The 15,510-nt window shown below is 40.6% G+C and overlaps 1 protein-coding gene across 2 annotated transcripts in view; it reads left to right on the top strand.

The window, feature by feature from the left end:
• tns1a (tensin 1a) overlaps positions 1 to 15,510 on the top strand; it is a 77,858-nt gene that overhangs the window by 10,774 nt on the left and 51,574 nt on the right. For both annotated transcript variants that reach the window (XM_069698196.1, XM_069698197.1), the window contains 2 exons: positions 8,948 to 9,062; positions 12,287 to 12,324. In XM_069698196.1, the coding sequence (XP_069554297.1) occupies positions 8,948 to 9,062; positions 12,287 to 12,324 (153 nt within the window). The remainder of the gene's footprint in view (positions 1 to 8,947; positions 9,063 to 12,286; positions 12,325 to 15,510) is intronic.

Below are 15,510 nucleotides of genomic sequence, written 5' to 3'. Positions count from 1 at the left end.
GCAAGTTTAAGATTTCTGAGTTTTTAATTTGAAGTGTTTTTATATTTGAACTACAACTGATTTGACTCCTATTGTGAATAATCTTTCAAATATTTGTTTTTCTTCAATTAATCAGATAATTGCTTAGTTAAGAAAACAATTGTCAAATAGCAAAAGAATGCCCATCATGTGTATGGTGATGTCTTAATATCTTGTTTTGTCTGGCTAACAATGCAAACACCAAAGATTATCAGTCTACTATCATAGATGACTAAGAAAATGATCAAATATTCACATTTAGTATGTAGAAAATGTATTTTTGCGATTTTGCAGTGAAAATAACTCATCAGTTATCAAACCTTCAATTTGTCCACTTTAACTAATGAAGTCATCATTGCATCATATTCTGGGACGTTCCCATTTTTTGTTTTTTTTTCACCTTTTCCAGGTTACTAAACCAATGTGAACATGATCAGGATGAGCAGGAAGCTGCAAGCTGAAACAGTACATACAACTGCAACACATAAAGTTGCGTTGTGCATTGACATGTAACACTGGGGAACCCAGAGCTGCTCACGATCTACATTTCAAAGCTGCATCTCTGCTGGGCTTTTGTCCTGCACTTGCTGTGTGTTGTTGTTGTTGTTGTTTTTTTGACTCAAAGAGAGGAGAGCTCATTAGCAAACATGGCATCTAAGTTCATTAGCAGCCGACTAATGATCATAAGCGGCCTAGACTTCATGATCACAGCTCATTGATCTTCGTGTCTTTCTGTCGACACCTGGTATTGATCATATCGCACGCTTGCGCAAACAGTGCAACAGCTGCACCCTCGCGTTCCCACACAAATGTTTATTGGTTGACTTGATGCATCCACATAACATCACACGCGCATAAATAGGTAGTCGTGGATACACACACAGTGTCTCTCAGCTTGCTGATGCTCGGAGGAGGGATCCACTACAATCTGGCAACCGGCCCACAGAGCCAGTCCACTGGGATCGTCTGTTTCAGCACCATAAATAAAGCATCCTGAAGCCATATCTGTGTTCTTGTACATTGATCCATACTCCACAGATGTATGGATGTGGTGAGGAAAAAAATATGTTTCTAAATTTGTAAACATTTTAATTGATGTGTTTTTGGCATCTTTCGATGCGTAATGTTTGAGATCATAAAAAGGATTCTAGAAAATTTACCAAAAAACACCCGATATGCTGCTTTTGTTCATTTAGATTTAGAAAAATGGAGCATCCTGTGTTGTTTTCTGCCAATTTATGTCGTTATAGTTTTAATTGTTTTAAATAAAGGTTGAACAAACTGCCTATGGATTGTAACAGCCTGCTCAACTCAACTATGATTATGGGTACTTCTCTGCTGGCAATCACTGATGTAGCCATAATCACAGTGAAGAAGGCCCTTTGGGGGTTATAACCAGAATAATGACTATCCTGAGAAGCGATTCCTCTCTTCCCTCCTCTTCATCTACTGTAAAACAAAATGTTCATAAATGTAGAGGCATTGGCCAACACCTCAGTCAAGTTTTTAATTTTAGGATCCTTGACATGAAGAATTTTAGGAACCCCTGATGTTTGTGCTGAGCAAAGCTGGGGAAAGAAACATGATTTGGCAGCACAGTTTGGTCTAAACCGTCCTGCGCACTGATCTTAGCCGCAGTGCTAATTTCAACCGTTTGATACGCCATCTGTGCGTCTGAGATCACAGATTCAGAGCGAGTTCAAGAGTGGAGGCTGCCAATGAGAGCGGGGTTTACAGCGAGGTGAAGCAGAATCGGAAAACTGAAAGAGGTCTGAAGCAGGGTGGTTGGAGAAAATAACTCTGATGATGTCACAGTGACGTCTCAACCTGGGAAACTTAACATGAGACAGGCTGTGTTACAGACAAGGATAGTGGTGTGTGAAAGATGTGGGTGTTTACCAGACAGGGAGGGAAAGTCTATTGAAAAGTTGCTTTATGGGAAATGTAGGATGCAGATTTTTCTGACTCATACTTTGGACCAGAGGTGTAGTGCAATCTGTTTCAGTACCACAATGCATCTGTGATGCTTTTAAGGTTGTGTAACTGCTGTTTCTATGCCGACAGGTTTACATAAAATAGTCAATATACATATGTACATATATAAATATATATATTTGAAATTTTCAAAGCACCGCTTTAACGTGGCTCATTTACAATGATGCATGGTGGAAAGTTCCTCACATCACCATCGTTTTTATGTGTTTATAAAAACTGCTTTCCAGAATAGAAGAGTGTATAAGACCTGTAAATATTGACACACACTCCTACATACAAAAGTTACATATATCTCCCTGCGTCGAGTTTCTTTTTATGTTTCTCGTTTCCATCTCACAAAGGCTCCATTGTTCCTGACAGAATTTCAATTTGGGGGAAATTGAAAGCAGGTGTGGCTCTGCTTTTTCATCTCGGGGGTGGGGGGATGCAGGGTGACTTTTCTCTTTCTGTTCCTCATGCGATTCATTGACTCATGTCATCCAGCATTTTGGCTGGTTTTGCCGCTCTTAGTCTTTTTTCTTTTTTTCCCCCTGGGTGACTCATTCGCTCCGTCTGTTTGCCTCATCCATCAGCCAGGTAGTCACTCGTTCAGAAAATCATTCACTAGTCTCTCACTCACTTTCTCACGTGGTATGCATCTTAAAAGTGCTTTCGGTGTCTTTTTTAAGGAGTTTTTTAGACTGCAAGAATTTTTTTTGCACCTAACAGAAGAACATGTAATTCCTGTAGTAAATATTAGGCAGGAAAAAAACGACATTCAACTAAAAATGTCTTCAACTTCTGACTTTAAGGGCCACATGGCTTCGCTTTTTGTGTCAAATTACATCATTATGCAAAACGATACTGTACATCTTCATTCCAACATGCCAGGCTTTGTGTTTTTAAACCGTCCCTCCAATTCATGCAGTAAGACTTTTCTCTGACCTTGCTGTAAATGGAACCATATGTGGAGTTTTGCAGCTTGTCATTCATACGTATGGAAGCGAAGCTGGACGCCGGGAAGTTTGTGTTCATGACTGTGTGTAAGAGAGAGTGTGAGCACTGGGGTTTTTGAGCGTCTGGGATTTAGTCCCAGATGTGGCAGCTCAAAAGACACCTGGCATAAACAGAAGGTCCAGACTACAAACATTTACCCTTTTACTGAGAGTCTCCTCTCTTTGCACAGGGTGTATATTTGCACGTGTGTTAAACTTTAAGGGACTACTTGAGGTTAGTCCGAAGTGGAAAACATAAACTATGGTAAGCTGTGGATGATCAGAGAGATGCTATGGGGTTGAAAACATGTTGTTTTGCAGCTTCAAATCAATGAACAACTTTATATGCGTGCTATTCATTTTACAACCATTTAAAACCTATAGAACAGCTACTCAATATTTCTTAATTAGCAGTTAGTTAAGTTGGCATATTTACCGGTTTAATACCTACTGAAGCTAAATTTCAGTAAAGATGATATTTTCAATATTTAACATTGTAATTTCTATACATATCAGCAATTAAAATCATGGGAATTGCACCTTCCACATGTGGTTGAATTTGAACAACTTTTAATTGATTTTTTTGGCTAGATGATGGCAGGAAAAACAGCCTGCTGATACACAGAAATGTCTGTAAGAAACGTGACAAGTTCAGCATCAAACTTATTTCATTTAGGTGCCGGTGAAGAGCAACGCAAATGTGAACTTTTGTTTTGCTTTTTAGGTTAGAAATGCTGTTTCTTCTTCCTCTCATGTTGGAAGCCATACAACATCTAAAATCTGCTAATTTCTGATTCAAACCAAAGACCAAGTTGAGATGATTATCAATTTACTTGTTCAAATTCAACTTGAAATTTGTCTCCCATCAACATGGATCCAGGATGTGTTTATCTGTATACATCTCTCGTGTATGTACTGTGTGACTGGATATATGTATCTTTCATGATTGTTTATGCTTGCCAGGACTAATTTGTGTCCATGCGTCGTTTCTGAGCAGAAGGACAGAACGGTGCCTTTCAGAAATTCGCCCCCCCTCCATCCCTTTCCGCCTCCCTTCCTTTCGCTTCCCTCCTCCTCCTGCATCTTGGCTCTAAGTGGGGTCGTGGTCGAGGTAGCGTAGTGATGCTTTTCATTAGCTAAGTGCAACTGGGGGAGAAGAGCACAGAGCCTTGATTTACTGGGCCTCCTGTCTATATGCCTACACACACACACACACACACACACACACACACACACACACACACACACACACACACACACACACACACACACACACACACACACACACACACACACTCACTCTTCTTCCTCCATCCTTGGTTCTTAGACACTTCACTTGATCCCTTTATCCCCTCTTTTTTCTCCATCTATATCCATTTCCCTCTCTTTCTGTCCAAGTCTCTCCACAAAACTCCCCTTTCCATTTTCTCTCTCTGGCCTAGTCTCTCTCCTGGGAGTCTCCTTTTAACACGACACAGAGGACAGGGCTCCTGATGTTTCTGTTTTCTTTGTTTGCTTGTCTTTTGGATGGCTGCATTCAGCTCTGCAAAAAGTATGTCGAAATGCAATTTTTTTAGTCATGAACTAAAAGTGACTTCAAGTCTCTGTAATTGTCAAAAAGAGCCATTATTTTGTTGTTTGAACTGTCGGATTTAAGTCTTCAGATGATAAAGAAAATGTAAAGACATACATTTCAACAGAGGTTACCAACATGTGTGGAATAAAGTTGGGGATTACTTTCTACTGAATGTCCCTTTCTCAGAAAAAAAAGTCGTCCCATGCCACATGATAACATCGGACACGGATAATTAAGAAACTGATGGCCTTCATGAGTGAATTAGCTTTCTGATTACATGCCTAATTGTGAGCTTATTTCCTCCCTGAAAACAGACAAAATAATAAACCCATGAAGTCCATTTTTATCTTTGTTGATTACCTGCCATTTAAGCTGCAGAAGCCCTTTCCCTCTTTCTCTGGAAAAAAAAAAAAGTTGAATCCCAGATGCTGCATGGCAGACATCCATGAGCCATTTGCACTCCTGTTGTCTCGATACTCACTGTGGACCTGCATGCCAGGGTGTGCATTCATGTTGTGTGTGTGTGTGTGTGTGTGTGTGTGTGTGTGTGTGTGTGTGTGTGTGAGTGAGCAAACTTTTGGTTGTATGTTTTTTTTTCTCTTTCTTTTTTTGTCCTCCCTCATCCATCATTGTTTGACAGGGCATGTTGACCACAGTTGCCGTGGCAGCCAGGTAACCATGGCACCTGACTGTGACACAGCTGGCTGCGTCTGATTGGTTTAGCCGGCGGCTTTCTGCCAGGTCATCTTTAACATCGGGGCTGTAGAGTGGCACCAAGGTGCTTTAAATGCTATTTATAAACCCAGGCAGGCCCACGCTGCAAAAAATGTCCATGTTAGCCAGTTATTTGGTGTCATTTGTTGTCTGAAAGGCTTTTAGGCAATCAGTGGCATCTCTCTGCATCACTCTGCAGTTGTTCAGTTTGTTGCGCAGCTTTTCTTAGATTTTTATCCCAAAAGACAGCAAAGGTTCCACTTGGAAACAAGTAAAAAATGTTGATGCCACTCTTACATGTTCCCACTTATTTAAATTATATTGAATTATTAAATCAAGGATCATTTTCTGCAGGGAAACTGTAGCTAAAGTCGTCAAATATTCTTAAGAACAATGGGATGCCCCTTGTATCTCATACTTGGGCTTTCCATGCAAACATTTGAAAGTGTTGAGCAAACATCTATCAGATCACTGCAAAATAAAATTTTCATCATCTGAATCATTTTCTGTATTTCAGTCCCTGTTTGTTTTCTGTCTGCGCTGCCCTTTTTAATTTGTCAGTTTAAGCAGTCCTCCAATGATCATGATGGATATCAGTCAGCTCAGATTACATCCCTTCACTTTAATTTGAGTGTGCATGGAAGAGATGTCTGCTGTTTGGTTGCGTTTAAACCTGAGCTGCTGTTCAGTACATCAACAAACTCATGTAAAATTTTTTAAAAAAAAGGTCATTCATGAGATGGATGGCGAGGGGGGTTGCTAATTTTGTGTTTTTACAGGAATTATTATCACCATGCCTGTGGCATATTGTTTGTTAGAAGCTACCTGCTCTAATATGCTGTGTCGGGCTCTGTGCAGCCAAGGTCAGCCATGATTCCTCTCTGGAGCTTATAGCGAGTGTGTCACAGTGTGACAAAAGCCATTAAGATTTAGGGAGATAGGGGAGCGAAAACGCTGAGAAATAAACTTTTGTAAAAGCTTTGAGCCAAATTGACTGCGGCACATGGAGAGAAAAAAAAAAGAAGAAAAAAAGGAGGCCGGGGAGCTTCAGAAAGCAACCAGAAAATGAGCTCAAAGATGATGAAGCAAAGGATTACACGACTTAGTGTAGCTTTCATCAGTGAGCCTCATCACACCTGGAGTCCTTTGAAGTTGTAGTCGTTGGAGTTGTAGTAGAAGTGATTAAAATTAGTTGTGGTGGCAATTGTAGTAGCAGGTACAGAGAAGTTATATTGGTAATGCAAGTTAAAGGCAGTATTAGTAGTAGCAGTAGGCTGTAGTACAGCAGGTAGAAGTAGGTAGAAGCGGTGTTGTTGCAGGCATTCACCACCATCTGTGTGTATTAATGGGTGAATTGGAGGCACATCGTGACGTTATCAGGATAAAATCACCCCATAAATGCACTTATTTACCATTGAATGTATTTTTTTGTGATCATTTTAATCAAAATATGGCCTCCTGCTTTTCTGGACATGGAGTGAAATCAGTGGTCAAGTTTTCTGGGAAGTGGTAATTGTTGGTCCTGCAGGGTTGTAGAGGATCTTACATACTCATAATCCAAAATCTTAATACAACATTGTACAGTATGATAGTAGAATATAACTGAAGCTGATTAGTTTTGTTTCAGATATATCTCTGAATATATCTGATATCTCATGGGATGTTTTACTTCTAAATGATATCTATTTAGCCTAAAATACAAGCAGAAAACACAACAAACGTGCTTCAGCTTTTCACAAAGACTCATGCACAAAAACTTTAACTTTACTACATTGCAATGTTGACATTGACTGACGTTTGATTTATTTCATCTTTGCTCAGTAGTGGATGTAAATGGGAAAGTGTCCATTTTACAAGCATATCTCTGTTTTTTTGCAGAAATGTTTCAGGAACTGGAAGCACTCACTCAGGATTAGTGGAACTGGTTATTTTAGTGTTAATTATTCCAGGAGGAACTCGTCCCTTCATCCTTTCAAGGTGAAAGCTGGAACAAGGTGTCTATAAAATGCTGTTTTCAATAAAGATCGCTCAGATTTACAGCCCAGTGGAGCCCAACCCAGACCGGCCCAGCTGCACAAATACACAAAGGAAATGGCATCATTATTATGACTCACCGAGGAGGTTGTTCAGGCAGAGGGGTGCTGGGAAAAGCGAGCTCAGTACAGAGGAGAGGAGTAGAGGGAGATCCAGGAGGGTGTTTGTTCTCCTTGGCCTGACTTTGAGGGAGGAGTAAGAAACTGTCAGAAGACGAAATGAGAAGAGAGCAGATCTGGAATTTGCTGTCAGATCTTGCTGTCCTTTTAATTTTTTTTTTTTTTTTAAATGAACTTGACCTTCAGAATGGGCAAATGGTAGGACAGCCTCATACAACAGCGTAAAACCTGATTAAATTACATGTCATCTAAGGGGGCAGAGGAAAAATGCAGACCTAAAACATTCCAAAACCTGAACCAAACCTAGAACTGTTACATAAATATCCCATTTTCGATTAATTTTATGACATTGTCAAGCATTCATTGTCAAGTTTATCTGCATTAGAGTTCAGTTCAGTGGGAAATCTAGTGACCCAGTTTCAGTATGGCTGCATTTTGCACTTTCCAGGTTAAACTGATCAAATCAAACACTGTGTAATATGCAGCTGTTTGGACAGAGATTATTTGAAAGTGTTGAAATGTCACTACATGTCAGAAATAATTTAGGTCATGGAATTAATTTTTCAAAGGGGATCCTCCTTGTTGTTACCCCGCCAAATGAGCCACATGCACACAGCTGCTGCAGCCCCACCTTCATCCTCATCCTCATCTGTATTTCAACATCTCTGATTTTATGGACACCAATACTGTGCGTTCTATTTCTTCTTCCTCGCCCTGCTCAGGTTTTGGTGCAGTTTCTAGAGCTGTTGTGTCCTCAGGCTGCTCCGAAATGAAGCCGAAGAACACACGCATGCATATAGTACTGTACACACAAATGAACACACACAAGCGTACATCGTTCCTAGAGTTTTTGAGGTTGTTGGTTGCTGTGAGGCTTTTTTTTTTCTCCTCTCGTCTTCATCATTAATTAGTCATTTAATTAGAGAACTTCAAAGTGAAAACATCCTCTGCTGGTGGGAGGGCTCTGCTCGAGTGTGTGTGTGTGTGTGTGTGTGTGTGTGCGCATGTATTTGCATGCAACATTGTGACACAAAATAACATATGAACGTGTATGATCGTGTGAATGGCTGCCTTTTTGGTCTTTGATGAAATAAACAAAACTGCTTGGTATGGTAAAAAAAAGAAAAGTGCTTTAAAAGTGTCAGATGTTTATTATGTTGCCATATTACCGGGTTTTGTATGAAATAAACTCAGATGATGATATTTTAAGCTTAGATGACTTAAACTACTCAAGAAAATACTCTAAATGTTCATCACTTCTGGTACTAAAGGAATATATTTAAGGACACAAATTATTCATTGTCTCCTTCATCTCTGCCAAAGACAGAAGAAAAATACTGAGTATAACAAAGACATATGTGAACTGGTCAAGTGAAACCAAACGCCATCAAAGACAGATCAAACCTTCGTGTGCAGCCACAGACAAATATATCTTTGCTGAATACAAAGTGTGTTTCCATTGGCATCAATTCAGCCGTCGCTCTCCTGATTTCTCTTCCTTCCTCTTCTTTCTTCAGCCTGACGAGCTGGAGGGCGTCCACACACACACCTTCAAGCTGAAGCCATTCAAGAAGGCCAAGAGTTGTGATATATGCAAGCAGGCCATCACCAAAGAGGGCCTCATATGCAAAGGTGAGTGTCTAAGATGTGGAGGCACAATAGTGAGGTTCTATAAGAATGAAAGAAAGTTGCACACAGACTGAACATTCAATAAAATGTCAAAGTACTGAAAACAATGTGCATCATGTTTATTAGACATTTATTATTAAGCTCAAACAGTCTAATGAGTTTACAATGATCTAAAATGTCGGAGATATCTTTGTTTTAAAACAACAAATGTAAGCTCAATCACTATTGTCTAATATTTATAAGATGATTTTATTATTGTGTTATTGTTTCATAGGCTCTGCATCCATCTCCCTTTTGTTTTACTGTTTTCATTTGTACTGCACTGTGCATACAGTATGTATATATGCACGTATATATGTGTTTGCTGTTTTAGCTTCAGTTTCTTTCCCTTTTGCCTTTAAGCCCCTGCCTCCCCCTCTTCCTCCACCATCCAGTCACATGTTTTCGATTCTAATTTTAGAAGAACTAAAGGTTTTATTGTCACTCCAAGAAAAGTCCTGGGGAAATTAACATTAGAAGACTCCCGGGCAGCCTCGCATTTTCTCTGTTTTCTTTATTCTTTTCTGCCTCCACCTCTCTCTTTATACACTTTCCCTCATTCCTCCTCTTTGGGTTTTTGAAGTACGGTACAAACACAGCGTCTTTTGCACAGGCCCAGATGACAAACACAGAGAAGCCCGGCAGTCGGAGAGCGGGCTTGTATAGGGCTTTGGCTGAGGATTTGGTGTTAAAATTAGCATGGCTGCTGCTGCTGCATTAGCCTAGATAAGAGGGAAAAGAGGGAAAGAGGGATGGGGGGAGGTGGTACAGGGGGGGGGGGCAGAGCCAGGCAGAAGAGCGAGAAATTGGGGTATAGAGGGCATTGGGAGATAGACATAGAAAAACAAAGGAAGAGGGTGCAAAGGGGAGGACAGGAGAATTACTTTCCCTTTCATCATCCTTTTGTATTTTAATCCACTATGTTAAAATACAGTCGAGAACAACCGTACATCCATCCAAAACTGCTTGCATAAACTAAATCAGCAGAAATATACTTTCTGCACTATTAAATGAGAGCCTTTAGTGCACTAACACCTGGACACTTGTGTTTATCGAAGCAACCTTGCTGTCCTTTACAGTTACCAGGACGTGTTGGTAGGTGGCACATGAAAAGGCCACATTGCTGGAGGGGCTTGTGGCCAAGAGATAAGATGTGACAATAAGACAATGTGCTGTGCAGCCTTACAGATGCAGTCAAACTTTATTTGTGAAGCGTGTTTCACTCACATTTCATCGTGCAACTGCAAAGTGGTTTAAGGTGACTGACAAGCTGATAAATGGACAATTCAAATATAAATCAATGTGAGACTAAAGCACACAGGACATAAATATGGTAATAACAACACCAATAAAACTATTTTTTTTTTTTTTTAATGTTGCATGCCCTAAAAATGTGTGATTAATTAGCACACAATGTAACTTTAAGCCAAAGGTCAGTTTGAAGCCAAACGGTGATCTTTGCCTGTTTGCATGTAACACTGTGAGGGGAGACATGTCCCTCCTGTGGATAAGTGGAGCTCATTAACAGTGTATAAAACCACATGGTGGTAATGATTCACTCTGCTGCCTACAGGTATAAACTAACAGCTCCATCTATTTATGTACAGCAAACTGGCACAGGATCATCAGGTGAATGAAGGAGGAACATAACAGTAACATACACAGAATAATCTTTCATTCACATCACATGGTCTTCATCAGCAGACTGACATGTGCAAGGATCCTCCTGCTGAACAACACAGTGGTTGAAAGCTTTGACCTTGACTGAAGATCAGGCAGCTATTTTCAAAGTCAAGAGGGAACTTTGAAGCTCAAAGAATACAAATACTCTGCAGGTATTTTAGATTTACTCAAAATTGAACAAACACTCAAGTTTTAACACTCATTTGGCCTCAAACAGCATGATAAGTGTTTCCTAAATTCATCAGTGTGATGGATAAAAAGGTTGCCAATAGATACATAAAATTGATTTGTGGAAGGTGATAAAGCATCCATCCATCTATTTTTTATTTTTTTTAAATCTCCAGGTCTATGCACCCTGAATAAAGTCCCCCCCGTCTGAGCTCATTGAACACTTTTGGTTTGGACAGCTGCCACTCTGATTGGTCAGACAAATATTCACTTAACTCTTGCCATCTCCAAATGACCACCAATCAGCACTTCACACACACAATTACCAAGTAATCCATTTATCACCATCACGCAGATTTACCTTCAATGACCAGTGTTTTTCTAACAGTCTGCTTCTCCTTCAGACCACCCAGAGGAGTCCTTCACCCCCTTCTTCCACGCTACACACACACACACACACACACACACACACACACACACACACACACACACACACACACACACACCATCATCGTCACTGCTCACACATCAAACACACTTACACACCACCTGGGGACCACCTAGGTTGACAGTGAGACAGCAGGTGTGTAAGGGTCAGGGGTCATACCTACTCAGTCATCAAAATGTGGCAGTTTGATGGCTGCAGGTTCACATACTCTCACTCCACCTCTGTTTCTCATGAAGGAATAAATATTTAACTCGTGTAGTTCATACTTAAACCTCTTTTAAGAAGCATCCAGTCATAGTTTAACTAATTTTGCCAGCTTCCAGTTTACCAGTTGAGGCAACAACTGAAATACAAAACCATTCACCCTTGTGTTGTCCTTTGGTCAAAATGACCCGCAGCTGTGTTCAACCAAGTTCTATTTTATTTTCATATTTTTTGGGATCACTGGTGACAAGGAGGCTGCGAGGGTTTCTTTAAAGAATGATGACCAATGATCCCAAAAAATATAAAAATATAGAAATAAAATAGAACTTGGTTGAACACAGCTGCGGGTCATTTTGACCTGAGGACAACACGAGGGTTAATGGATGGATGTTTGCTTTATGTGGCCACTTGGGGGCAGCACCTCAGCATGTTCGCATCAAGAATGAAGATGACCTTTTTGCAGTTTCCTTTTCAGGACATCCAGCAGCAAAAACTGTCATTCTTGATTGTCTGTTCTTTACAGGTAGAGTAATTATATTTAGAAGGAAACATGCAGGGTTTTCCTCTCTTCAATAATGATGGGGTGATCTTTTTTTTTTTTTTCCTTATGTGCATACCGTATGCGTCAATGATTTCTGCTTTTGTAAGTGTAAATCAACAATTAATGCTGCCTCTTTTATTTCAGCATGCCGGTTGTCCTGCCATAGGAAATGTGAAGTAAAGGTAAGACACTGTAATCTCTTCCAAGTAAGCAAGTTTGTGGCATTTTATCTGACCTGACAAACTGAGTTGACACATTGATAATTTAATTTACTTGGAAAAAGTTGATATTCTGAGCCCTTGAAAGTTTAGAAAAATACTGTGAGACCTGCAGCGCATGAGAGGATATTACGCCATGATGTGGTCCGTTGTCTCTGCCCCTTGAAGGACATATTGCCTCCTCCCTAACTTCTTACAGACACCACATTTAATCCCAGTCTGCAGTGGAGAGGGGAAGAATGCATGGGGAGAGCGACTGAAAAGGAAGGATGGGAGGAATGACAGAAAGAGGGGAGGGAAAGGGTGAAGTGGAAGAGCATAAGAAGGCTATTCTTAGTGGTTTCACTTGTGACTGTCGGGGAGAAATGTTCAAATGTCTTTCTTCTCCTCTCCAGCCTGGCCTGGTTCATGGCTCCTCTCCCTTTCCCCCCCCAAAACATCCTCAAAGCCATCCAGATATTGCAATAGGAACAAAAGCTGCGTGTTCCCAAAACATCCCAGGAAAAATCTGCCAAATACCTCTGAACCCAGGCAAAGCCATTTGTGGTGGCAATTTGGGGAATAATCAGGATAGCGTCATGAGTCATCAATTCTGGTGGTGACAGATGTTGGACAGGAAATGTTTTGAGGAAGGAAGAGTGAGGTGCGTGTGTGTGTGTGTGTGTGTGTGTGTGTGTGTGTGTGTGTGGGGGGGGGGAGAAAGGACTGTAGATGATCATTTTGAAAGCAGCGGGGGGGCAAACTGTAAATCTGGTTGAAAATTAGAGGGTTTTGGCATGACTTTTCTCATGCATATTTGTTAATGTGCTAATCCCAAAATTGGTTTACTTGGGCCCAAACATTTATGTTGGCTTGATTCAGTGAAATGGCACATGAATAAAAATAAACAGGACACAGTATGGAGGTGTTGGGCTCATTGCTTCGGGCCGTAAAAGCACGGAAAAGTAAAGTCTCTGCGCAAACACTGGTGTAGATTTAGGCAGACGGTGATGCTTTCTTCAGCAGACTCTTCGCTGACCTTGAACAATAAATTTGTCACAAAGCACAATGAGGTTGTTGCCATGCGGTTTGCAGACATGATCACTGCTGCGATGCACTGATTTTATTTAATGCGTTTATTATTTCATGCTGCCACAACTAGCCTTTTTATGCCTTACAGGAAGCAGGACAGTAAAAGACAGTTGTTTGAACGTTTTAACGTTTGTGCTTTTACCTTTTATGCAGCATATCTGTGTTTTTATGGCCTTTTAATGGTAGCTATACTGATTTTAATGAGGGTTTAATGAAGGTAAATGTTTAACATATGGTGCGGGACAATATGTGTGTCATTTATTTAAGTGTCTGCACCATAAGTGAATTTCATTTGTTTCTATTTTTGACTCGTAGATATAATTAACTTCTTTTATTGGAATTCAGACAGACAGAAGAGATGGAAAGGGGTTCATGAGGTCATAATTATGATGTGAGGATTACATAATGATTTATATAGTTTAAAATTGGAGTAATGTATTGGCAATCATACATAAATTTAATGTATGAGCATTAAGCAGGGCCATAACTCCCACTTTAAGGACTTCCATTCAACAACTACACGAGTTACACATGAATTTTGTGAAGGCGTATTCTAATATTTATTAGAGTATCTTAACCTGGTTCTTTTAGAAGAATGATAATTATACAAGTTTTAAAAAGCATGCAGACCATCCCGTATAGAGATGATATTTAACAGAGAGTACTGCTGGACATTTACCAGTGTTATGAAGTATTCAGTGACCTTTACTGACCTCTGTTGGTGACCTGAGAAACTGCAACATTAAAAGTCTGTCGTGTTAATGGCTGTGATTGACATCAAGAAATATTTATGGCTAATGCAACTACTTTTTCACTTTTTTGGTTACTTTGAGGACATTACTGTTTTATGACCAGTTGCTCCAATTGCAAGGGGTGGAAAGCCTAAAACTGATACAGTATGACACTTATTTCAATTGGGCAGTAAAAGAAATAGACTTCTTGCACCTTTAAAGTCCATCAAATACTTTCTCTGCAATCTTGTTGTCGTTGGAACAATTAGCCATATTCTGCTAAACTTTAAAATCTGTGACCACGAGCAGCTCAATCATGGACTTTTTCAAGCTTATGAAAATGTCAGTGCAAACATCCAAAAGACAGATGTCCAGTAATGAAGAAGAGAAGCTGATAGTTTTTGGCTCCCCTTCATCTTCTGTTTTTCTTTCTGTTCGACCACAACCGTCTCGATGTGGACGTCTGTTGTTGGAGCCCTGAGGATGCTCTAGACTGGCGATGGATTCGTAGTTGTCCCGCAGCGTGTAGAAGACAGACTTTGGTGACCTCAGTCTGCTTGTTATGTGTGTCTGTCTTGAGGCGAAGATTTGTCGGGACACTGGCTGGGATTCTGCCCGAAATCTGGCCGGACACCTAACGTTTGGTTTTGGATACAGAGGCTCTCTGTGAGACAGGAGTCTCTTGTGCTGGTTCTTCATACCTGACTCTCAGGCTGCGGTTTCTCTCGGGCGTTTTCAGCTATGCCGGGAAATTTTGCTGTCGTAAATTAGATAATATTTTGGAATTTGAATTAGTTGAGCAACATGATCATTCATTCAGACTTGTGTTTCTGGCTCAAAATTCATGCTCCTTTTATCACTTTTTTTTCAGTGCATCTAAACACCTACTGCAAACAGACAGTTTATTTGCCAACCTGCAATGGAGTCAGGTGTGCAGAGGCTTTCACTTCGTTTGTGCCCAGTACATATTTCATTTGTGACAGAAGAGTTTTGCAACCCCTTCCACTTTTTAGATCTCCTGCAGATCAACACAATCCCACTGCCTGGGCTCGGGGTTCAGTTTGGCACCTGTACAACAGAAATATGCAAACAGATCCGTGTGCATGCGTGCATGCATGTTTGTCCTCTTGTGTTGACTGGATATCACAGCGTCTGTAAGCCCTCAGTTCTCTCTCACCCTTCACGGAAACAAGCCCTCATTATTCCTTATGATTTACCCCTGCCATGTCTCGGAGGAGCCTCCTGGAATGCCGCTGCCGTGGTTTGTTCTGTTCGCTGGGCTGGCGGGTTGGAAGACACAGGCGAGGTTTGGCAAGGAAAGGTAGGGGTAGAGAGGAATGATGGGAAG

The sequence above is a fragment of the Brachyistius frenatus genome, unplaced genomic scaffold (genome assembly GCF_029030835.1).
Source record: "Brachyistius frenatus isolate BFR_SWC_R1_liver_20210118 unplaced genomic scaffold, ASM2903083v1 Contig_26, whole genome shotgun sequence".
Classification (NCBI taxonomy): domain Eukaryota; kingdom Metazoa; phylum Chordata; class Actinopteri; family Embiotocidae; genus Brachyistius; species Brachyistius frenatus.
The sequence above is the reverse complement of the archived record's forward strand: the minus strand, read 5'-3'. Positions and strand labels throughout refer to the sequence as shown.